An 11,035-nucleotide genomic window follows, 5' to 3' on the forward strand; every position below is an offset into this window, starting at 1 on the left:
TCATATACGATTTAAACTGTAATAACAAATTCATCTTGAAAAGTCCTACGATGTAATCCGATTTAATGTGTGATACAGTACGATGGAAAAATGAGTCATCGCATATTGGTCGGAAATTTGCATTCCATACGATTTAATTTAAACATAATGCGAGGTATGCCATTCTTATATGCGATTATGACTTAAACTGTAGCAATTTACGATACTGTCTGTACATTATTATACGACTTCTGGTTGTCTGGGGAGTCACTCCAATTAATCAAAATGAAAATGGAATAATGTCTTGGCGATTCACGCAACTGGATTTCTGATGATTTTTATTTAGTGCACCCTTGCCTTGGAGAAAGCTAGCCTGATGCTCCATGTCCGAGTGAAGTGGGAACACTTCAGGAAGACTGGAGGAAATTTCCAAAACCTTACCCAGTGCCGTAAGTACCAGGGATGGGGTCACGGAACAAAAATTGCTACATGCCAGCTAAATGCATGAATTGTGGTGATTCCTCTCACGCAAAGGACGACTGTCCTGTGAAGGAAGATCCTAAGAAATTTAAATGTGCGAATTGTGGTGAAAACCACAAATCCAATTTTTGGGAATGTAAGACTTTTTTTTTGTAAAATCATTTATTAGTCTACAGTATTATGTTACATTTTCAGTTTATAAATTTTCTAGATGAAATTTAACAGCATTTGCATCAACAGTGTTATTAACTACATTAATAAACTTGACATAGTTTATAAATAGTTTCATGACCTTGCATCTTTTTTCTCTTGAAGTATTAATGTTTGTAAATAATAATTCAGAAAAAGTTAGTCTCTTCATTACTACGGTCTCTATAATCTGCGTCAATGCTTCCCAGGCATCTTTTACTCTCTGACATGTTGCAAAACGATGTTCTAAATCCTCGTCAGTTACATTGCATACCAAGCAAGTTGCTGAATCAGTCAGCTGCATTGTAAAAAGTAGTTTACGGTGAAGAACTTTGTTGTTCACTAGAACATAGTACAGTGCTTCTTTCGTCAGAAGTTAGGTTCCGAGATGCAATGTTACGCCAAACACGCTTCCAATTTATCTCTGGAAACGTTCGCATTATTTTGGAGGGTTCAACCTTCTCCAAGAAAAATGTAAGGATTTGTTTCGAAACCGGATTTTCTTTGATTTGTTCTGGGAGGTAAGCTAATTCCTGGCAAACTGTTCGTAAGCATGGGCAGTTTGTAGGAATATTTCCTAGGTATGGTGGATTTCCTGATCTAGATATCATTGATGCATAGTAGGGCATTGAAACAGACTCTTTTAAATGTCTGTTGATAAGCAGCGACTTACATTTAAAGCTCGGAAGCTGTAGCTTTAATCCTCCATTTTCAACATCTAGGGCCAATTGATTAATAGCAACCCTAATTGTTTGCCCTGACCATAAGAAGGTTCCCATTAAAGACGTTAACTTTGCAAAATGCGATTTGTTTATGTGTAAAACTGAAGCAGTGTACCAAATTTTTGAAGTCAAGAAGTTATTTAGTAGGACGACTTTTTGATGGAGGGAGAGAGATCGCATTTTGTGCATCCACAATTGCTGTGCAAATTTCGTTATCAATGAATCCCAGTTTACATTGATCATCAGCCTAACGCAGTTTGTGTATACAATACCGAGCACCTTCACTTTATCGGCTGTTGTTAACCATGGTACGATCAACTGGTTATTGTTTCGTATATACCCAACGTCTAAAGCAACTGTCTTTGTGAGGTTGACTACAGAGCCTGAGGATCTGCCGAACATTTCGAATATCTCTCGAGCCCTCTCAATTTTGCTTACGCTAGTAGTTATCACCGTAAAGTCATCTGCATATGCTACAACAACATCATCGATATCGTTAAGGGTTTGTTCAAGTTTCGTCATTAATGGTTGTAGGTATAACACAAATAAATGCATCGATAGTGGATCGCCCTGGCGAACCGATCTTTGTATTGGAAACTCTCGAGAGAGGTGACCGTTGATGAGCATCCGAGAATTGGAAAGAGAGCCTATTTTAGAAAGCAGTTCTATTAAGTTTCCGTTTATGCCAAGAGAGGACATCGTTTCGAATAAGAATCGGCGATCAACACGATCAAAAGCATGATCGAGATCGAATGACACTAATTTTCCACATTTCTTCTTCTCTCGTAACTGCACAATACGATCTTTCAAAGTGAGTGTAGCTTGAAAAATGTTCCGATCATGATTGGAATTCTTTTGTGAGTTACTAATTACTGAGTTTTCAGTTAAAACACGATCTAATCTGGTTTTTAGCACTCGAGAGAGTAGTTTAAAGTCTACGTTAAGGAGAGAAATCGGACGGTACGATTTCAAGGTGTTGTTTGAACCTTCCTTTTTTGCTAACACAATGACTCCATTAACAAATTCGGATGTAAATTCACCTCGTAAAGCCTCATTGAGAATGAGATTGAGATGGCCATGAATAATGTCAAATGCGCGTTCATAAAATTCCTTCGGAATCCCATCTGGTCCTGGGCATTTTCTGGAAGCACTACCTTTTATCGCGAAGTATATTTCTTCCGTTGTGATGTCCTCCATGCACCTGGTGTTAGCATCACTATTCTCGGAGATGATCCTGTCACAAATAAATTCTGTGTTTACACGTACTTCACCTTCGGTGTACAGCTCTCGGAAATAATCGTAGACATAATTTTCTATGTCTTCGGAGTTATCGATGCATTCTCTATCGGATGTGTTCAACCGACTGATAACATGATAACATGATAGATGAAAAGCAGATACGGGTTCTCCCGATACAAACGTTTCGTTCACCTGTACAAAAGTTTGTGTAAACTCTCTTTGGAGGTGTAGCATCTTACCTTTTAGTAGGTTTATTGTGGAAAGCATCGAATGATCTCCATAAAAGCTATTATAAGCTTCACGAAATTGAGTGTATAACAATTGATATCTATTATGGAAAACATCATATGTTTGCTTAGTTTTCCACCGGAAAAACGACTTGATCTTTGGTTTTGCAAATGATAACCACCAATGCATCCATGAATTGTAGTTTCTTCGTTGATGTGTCCAGTAGTCCCACTGGAGCTGAAATTCGTCCATATTACCCTGAGTCAAAACATGGGGTCTGATTGACCAGTAACCTCTGCCTATATATTATATTGTCAAGGCATGGTGGTTAGTAAACGAACAAACGTGAGTGTCGATGTGTCTTAGGTCTTTCAGCACCCCAGATGACACGTATAATCGATCAATGCGGGAAGCCGAATTGTGGGTGATGTACGAGTATTGAGTAGTACCCTTCCGTAAACAATTCCATACATCAAAGAGTTGTGCCTGTTGAACAGTGTTTTTTAGCGAGAGGCTGAAGTTGCTCTCACCTGTAGCATCCTTTGCATGTATTACAGAGTTAAAATCCCCACCAAGGATGACATGTTCGGCTGCATGACGGAGGTAATAAGAAATTGTCGAGTTAAAGAACTCTTCTCTGGAAGCTCTATTCTGAGTACCAGAGGGAGCATAAACATTGATGATAGAGACCGTATCATGTATTCTAAGAGAAATTAACCTAGAATCTAAGCTTCTTTCTATCTGTGAGAATCTAATATAGTTTTTCAACGCAATAGCGGTTCCTCTTCGAGAATGATCTACATTGAATATAATATTAAATCCTGGAATAGTCATTGTATCAGTTTCTACCTCCTGAAGAAGCAAAATATCTAATTCCGATGTCTTAGTAAAATGCTGTAGAGCGTTAAGTTTGTTTTGGTTGGTAATGTTATTAATGTTTATCGTTGCAATATTGTAACTTATTGAATCCATTTCTAAGCGTACTTTGTTGTTATGTAACTTACTGTTTAAGCTTCTTCGGGTGCCCTCGGCTGCGTTTCTCAACCACAGTGAATGCATTAGAATCATCACTGGTTCCACCGTCGTCTTGTTTATGTTTTTCCGCTTGTCCCTTTCCGTCGATATTGATGACCTTCAGCAACGCTTGCATAACACCACCAGAAGAGGTACTAGGAACAACGTTGTCTGTAGCCGAGTCAGTTACCTGTGCCACAGGTGTTGGATGAGATATGCTTGATGATTCCAAAGATTCATTCATTACGAACTCTCCCTTAGCAGCAGCCATCGATTGTTCGGGTTGAACAGGATCAATCGACTGGGCGTTTGATGTAAGGTTCACTGTAGTGTCTGAGGTTGCCTCGTTCAGCGTCGTCTTAGAACCTGTTGATGGACTAGCTTCTCCATCTTGTCCAGAAGGGTTCATGTTGCCTGACGTATTCGAAGCAAAGCCGGACGAACCCGACGTTCCGAACGAACCCGATGTGCCAGATGATCCTGGAGAACCCGCCGTCCTTGAAGATCCAGCGGTATGGGAATTTCCTGTTGAATTGCCACGCACAGCACCAGCGTAAGAGGATCCTCTTAGCCGCTCGTTCAACCCGATTTTCTGCGCCAACAGCTTCTTATTTTGGACGCATGAGATTCCAGTATGCATAAACTCTCCGCAGTGGCGGGATGTTTGTCTTTGTTTTGGGTACGTCACGTAAGTGGTATCCCCATCGATCGTGATATATGTATATATCTCTGAGAACCATTCTGACTTGACGAATGCCAGATGAGAAACCAGGAAAGTAGTGTGTTGGGGTATGGGTGACTCACCGGCGCTGGCTATACGGGAAGGGCTTCAACGGGACGGGTCAGCTTTCCTTTTTCAGTTCCTTTTTCAGGTGATGTAAAAGCGATTAGCTTCCACGGGCAGCGGCAGCGGCAACAGCAAAATATACAGGCGAGACGACGATCAGCATAGGCTCCTCCGTTGGTGGTTGCCCTTCAATAGGGGAGGCTCACTTGCCTTTCTTCCAAAACAGCAACGGAATCACACACGACTGGAAACTAACGCGCGACGGGTAAAAATCGGGGAAAAACTCGGGAAAACGCACTTTTCGGGAATAGCAAAGAAAAACAACTTTCACTTTCAATTGCTTCCTACGTTGTGTTTTTATTCAAAATTGAACATGACATTTCTAGCTGTCAATGCGAAAGAAGAGCGAAACATAGCGAAAAGCGCTATGCTACTGAAATATTTCATTGTGCCGTTTCTAAACTACAGTAGTTATTCAGTTTATTACCTATCATAATACCGGCCACCTTCGCAAATTATTTGCGAAACAAATTAGACTAAATCAAAAAATTAATTTACTAATTTCAAAAAAATGTTTTGTTGCTTACAAATTCATTGCAAATCTTATTCTTCTAAGGCACACTCCAAAGGGCAAATTTTGCAGACTGCCCTCTTCAGAATTCCAGTTGAGGTACGAAGGCTAACCACTCGGGTAACTCCGTCAGCTCCGGGATGAAGCTCAAGGATGCGGGCCAGTGGCCAGCGGGCAGGAGGAAGAGAATCATCTTTCACGATGACGACGTCACCGATGCTGAGCTGGTAACGCTTCGGGTTGGTCCGGTACTGTAGGTTCAACTCCTTCAAATATTCATTTCGCCAACGGTGCCAAAAAACTTGCGAGTGCTTCTGAAGCTTTTGGTACTGGCTAAGCCGGTTGAACGGAACATTTCGGATGTCTGCTTCAGGAAGAGGGCGGATCATATTTCTCACCAAGAAATGCGCTGGGGTGAGGGCGGCAAAATCATTCGGGTCGCTCGAAAGCGGCAACAGCGGACGAGAGTTCATGCACCCTTCGATTTTAATCAGCACCGTGGACATCTCTTCGAAGGACAGCAAAGAAGAGCCGAGTTGACGAACGAGGTGAGTTTTGGCAACCTTCACTGCCGCCTCCCAGAGGCCACCGAAGTTAGGAGCACGAGGAGGGATCAAGTGCCACTGGATGCTGTCTTCGGCAAGGCGTTTGACGATCTTGTTGTTTTCGGAACCGGGTTGGAGCATAGTGTACAGGGCGTGCAATTCATTTTTCGCCCCGATGAAGTTTGTGCCGTTGTCTGAATACAAGTGCTGGGGCTTATTCCTCCTCCAAACGAACCGATCAAGTGCCATCAGGAATGCGGCTGTACTCAGGTCACTCACGAGCTCCAGGTGGACCGCCTTTGTGCTCATACAAACGAAAATGCAAATGTAGGATTTGCGGGCAGCTGCTTTGCGATGTGTTGGCTTGAGGAAAATGGGACCACAATAATCAACGCCGGTGCAGGCGAAGGCTTCGTTGGCGGTAACACGGGCGATCGGAAGTTGACCAATCGGTTGCTGGATGGGTTGCGGATTTGCTCTGCTGCACTCGTAGCACTTTCGTATGACACTTCGAACTGCTTTCCGGCCATTCAGCGGCCAGAATTCATCACGGACGACGGACAGGGTCATCTCAATTCCACCATGGACAAACTTGCGGTGATGGTGCTTCAAAAGAAGATGTGTAAAGGGGTGGAAACCGGGGATGACAATCTGGTGTTTTACGTTATACGGTGCATCGGACAGCCGCAACCGGCCACCCACACGGATCAAGCCATCAGCGTCGATGAACGGGCTCAGCAGGCGAAGAGAAGATTTGTTCGTGACCATCTGTCCTTTCTTCAAACGCTGCAGGTCTTCGGGGAACGATCCAGCCTGAACTATCCGCACGAGAACTAATTTGGCGTTTTGCAATTCGGCAACGGAAAGAATCCTACTGGAATGTCGCTGCTTTTTGTTGCGAGCATTGTGGCAGAAACGAAGGCAATATCCAACTGTGCCAAGCAGGGTCTGGAACGATGAAAATGTTTCGAATAGCGGGTTTGATGTGAGCACTTGGGTAGTCAAGATCAAATTCTTCTTCAGCTCCAATTCTTCGTCGGTGAACTTGTTGTCCAGGCAGGCATGAACAGGCCACTTTGATTTTTCTTCACCCAGCCACCTGGGTCCATATTTCCATCGCTCACTGGTGATCAAGTCTTCGGCCGAGACTCCTCGCGAGATCATATCAGCAGGGTTTTCGTTCCCGGAAATATGCTGCCATTGCGATCCATGAGAGAGGGTTTGGATTTCGGCGACACGATTCGCCACAAACGTCTTCCACGTTCGTGGGGGGGCTTTCAGCCACTGGATAACTATCGTTGAATCAGACCAGAAGAAACATCCAGAGAACTTCATATCCAATGCGGCCTCGACTTTTTCAAATAAACGGGAGGCAAGCAGCGCGGCACAAAGCTCTAGGCGCGGGATGCTGAGTGGTTTCAATGGGGCAACCTTTGACTTTGAAGCAAGCAGGCTCACTTGTACACGCCCTTCAGAGGTTTCGGAACGGACGTATATGCATGCGCCGTAGCCTACTTCTGACGCGTCTGCAAAGCAGTGCAATTCAGCAATGCGATAGCCGGGAATGAACGCATACCTTTCGATACAAAAGTTGGAGAGGTTTGGAAGTTGTTCGCAGAATTGATTCCACTTACTTTGCAAGTCGGGTGATACTTCTTCGTCCCAATCCAATGCCGAAAGCCACAGTTGCTGCATGATAATTTTCGCCTGAACTACGACGGGTGCGATGATCCCAAGCGGATCGTATAACTGTGCGATAGCTGATAGAATGTTACGCTTTGTGGGCGTTTGGTTTTTCACGGCGATGGAAACATCAAAACGGAAAACATCTGCCTCGAGATCCCAGCGTATTCCAAGGGTCTTGATTATTTCTCCAGGATCGAATCTCAGCGACGAATGAGTCCCAAGAACATCAGGAGGGAGTCCAGATAAAACGGGAAGCGAATTGGAACACCATTTTCGGGGACGGAAACCACCTTTCTGCAATAGTTCAATTAGTTCTTCACGAAGCAGAATAGCCTCTTCGATGCTATCGGCTCCGGCGAGGATATCGTCCACATAGGTGTTCTTCTTGATGGCCGTGCTTGCTTTCGGGAACGGGATACCTTCATCTTCGACGAGCTTCAAGAGTGTTCGTGTAGCCAGGAACGAGGACGGAGCGAGGCCGTAAGTGACAGTGCATAGTTCATACTCCTGAATCAGTTGTGAACTGTTGAAGCGCCACAGAATTCTTTGCAGGAGACGATCGTGTACATGCATCAGTATTTGGCGGTACATTTTCTCGATGTCAGCCACCAAAGCGATCAAGAATTTCCGGAAACGGAGAACGAGACTCAATAGCTCGTCCTGCACGACGGGGCCGACGAGCAAGGAATCATTTAGCGAATGTCCAGAGCTCGTCTTAGCAGATCCATCAAAAACAACTCTCACCTTTGTGGTGGAGCTCGAATATTTAAGGACGGGATGGTGGGGGAGGTAGCAAGCCTTCGGATCGTCTTCCTTGTCCACAGGAACAGGAGCCATGTGGCCAAGGGATATGTATTCATTGATGAAGTCATGGTATTGGGTCTTCAGGTCATCGTCCTTTAACAGCCTTCGTTCCAACAGCTTGAATCTGCGCAGTGCAGCCGGCTTCAATGCTCCAATCATCTGCTCGTGGTCAGTGTGTCTTGGCATTCTCACGATGTATCGTCCAGTAGTGTTACGGGAAACGGTCCTTCGGTAATAATCCTCGCACGTCTGTTCTTCGATGGAGTAATTCGACCCATGGAGCTCTTCCACTCGCCAAAAACGTTCTAATTGTTCGCTTATGGAAGCGACGGTCACCGTATGGCATGTAACTGAAGGCTGCGATTGTGACCCACCGATGTCTTCAAATTTTCCGGCCACTACCCAACCAAATACTGTCTCAACAAGTAATGGACCATGGCCAGGCAGGCGGAAGCGCCCATCCCGCAGAAATGAATAAAAATGAGCTGCGCCAATGATCATATCCACCCTTCGAGAAGTGTGGAAGTCGGGATCAGCTAGTGGAAACTTTTCGGGAAGATTCCACTGAACAGTGGAGAACGAAACGGCTGGCGTATCACGGGTCACCTTCCGCAGGACAAGAAAATCCAGTGATTCACTGAAGTCAGCTACTCGCGAACGGATTTCGGCTCGAACTTCGTACTTCGCGTTCGTGACGATGCTGTCCACTCCAGCAATGGGCACATTGACAACCTTTCGGGGGAGATGAAGTTGCTGACACAACCGCTCGCTGATTGCGTTGGGCTGCGAACCTGTATCCAACAGGGCACGGGCGATGTGCTCTTGACCGTAGACGTCAGCAATGATCAGTACCACGGTCGTGAGGAGAACATTTGTGTTAGAGGATTTCACCGTTGATATGACCTCTGGAGCGGGTGTTGCTACTACAGCAGTTGAAACACTGGAAGTGCCAGGCGGAAAATTTTCGGAACTGATCGTGGCACTATCTTCGGAAGTAGACTTATTCATCTCGAACGGACCTGGGTGTATCATAGAGTGATGCCGCTTACCGCAGTGCTTGCAGCTGAATTTGGAGCGGCAGTTTCGGGCAAAATGATCGCTACGGAAGCAATTGCTGCAGAGCTTCTTGTCCGTGACCACCTTCAGGCGGCCTTTCGTATCTAGTCCGTTGAATACGGAACAGTCGAAAAGCGAGTGTTTCTGCTTGTCGCAGGCTGGGCAGATCGGGAAGATCTTTGACGGGATCTCAGCCGCCGCGATGGTGCTTAAGCGAGACTGATTTGGTTTCTTCGATGCGGGGAACTGGTTGCCAGGCTTGTGGGATGTTCGTCAACGGCGACTGATTCCTCCCATGCAGTGAGCGACGCATCATCCAGTTTATCCTCAAGCAATTCGATGAGAATAGAGCTAAACTGATCCACTGGTTCACCAAGCTGTTCCAGAACCTTAGTGTGGCGTTGGAACTCATCCACGATCTTGTGAAGGGCATCAACGTTGTTGCTCGGAATCTTGGGATGCTTGAGTAGGGCCCGAATATGTTTCTTACGGAGGATGGCCTTGTTGGAGTATCGGTTGACCAACGTCTGCCATGCTACGGCGTAGTTGTTGGCCGTTATTGTTACCGACTGTATCAAATTGGCTGCTTCACCCTTCAAAGCAGCCCGGAGGTAGTGAAATTTCTGTACCTGGGAAATTTCTGTCGACGAGTGAATCATCGACAAGAAAGTATCGTGGAAAGTCAACCAGGTATTAAAATCACCATCGAACTCGGGGAGCGATATGGTTGGTAACTTCACGTTGGCGAGAGTAGGCGTAACGGGTGGTGCAGTGGAAGGTCCAGAAACAACAGGAACGGGAGAAGGTGGCAACTTCGTAGCAAGCCCAGCTTTCACACGGAAATACAGCTGCTCCACTTGGGCACGCAACTCCAGGTTCTTCTTTACGAATTCTTCCTCGTCATCCATTTCTTCGTACTCGTCCTGTATGGTCTCGAACACTTCCCATATTTTCTCCACACGTTCCAAGCGAAGTGCAACTTCGTGCTGATGTTGTTCAGGAATGTAGTTGGCGAGGAACAAGTCCATGCGCTTGAAGCCATCGATGGCGTTCCGTCGTTTGGCTTCCTTTATTTTCATGCGCTTTTCGTCGGGCATGTCGAGCTGTTCCTCAATATCGTCGACACTATGCAGACAGTTTGACTGAAATGGTCGAAAAGAGACCAAAGAAGCACCACAAAACTGGAGGTAAGAAGGTTGGAGAGGTACTCACCTTGTACCTCTTGAAAAGAGGCCTTGTATATTTATATTCTGGAACCAGCAGTAACTTCCAGAGGGGTATGCAGCGGCTCAATCGATCCAAATGAGGTTATGTCGTTGATCTCACGTGGTTGGGAACGGGAAAACCAGGAATCCTGGTCACGGCACCAAAATGTTGGGGTATGGGTGACTCACCGGCGCTGGCTATACGGGAAGGGCTTCAACGGGACGGGTCAGCTTTCCTTTTTCAGTTCCTTTTTCAGGTGATGTAAAAGCGATTAGCTTCCACGGGCAGCGGCAGCGGCAACAGCAAAATATACAGGCGAGACGACGATCAGCATAGGCTCCTCCGTTGGTGGTTGCCCTTCAATAGGGGAGGCTCACTTGCCTTTCTTCCAAAACAGCAACGGAATCACACACGACTGGAAACTAACGCGCGACGGGTAAAAATCGGGGAAAAACTCGGGAAAACGCACTTTTCGGGAATAGCAAAGAAAAACAACTTTCACTTTCAATTGCTTCCTACGTTGTGTTTT

The 11,035-nt window shown here is 45.5% G+C and overlaps 1 protein-coding gene across 1 annotated transcript; it reads right to left on the bottom strand.

The window, feature by feature from the left end:
- Positions 1–5,241: 5,241 nt before the first annotated feature.
- On the bottom strand, positions 5,242–10,397 carry LOC135704623 (uncharacterized). Its single transcript, XM_065226094.1, has 3 exons — positions 9,600–10,397; positions 7,389–9,558; positions 5,242–7,046 (listed from the first exon to the last, which is right to left on the bottom strand). Exons 1-3 carry the CDS (start codon positions 10,395–10,397, stop codon positions 5,242–5,244), a joined length of 4,773 nt encoding a protein of 1,590 aa, XP_065082166.1.
- Positions 10,398–11,035: the final 638 nt, after the last annotated feature.

This window comes from Ochlerotatus camptorhynchus, unplaced genomic scaffold (genome assembly GCF_037179485.1).
Source record: "Ochlerotatus camptorhynchus isolate MF236.1 unplaced genomic scaffold, CSIRO-AGI_Acam_v1.1 ptg000022l, whole genome shotgun sequence".
NCBI classification, from domain to species: Eukaryota; Metazoa; Arthropoda; class Insecta; order Diptera; family Culicidae; genus Ochlerotatus; species Ochlerotatus camptorhynchus.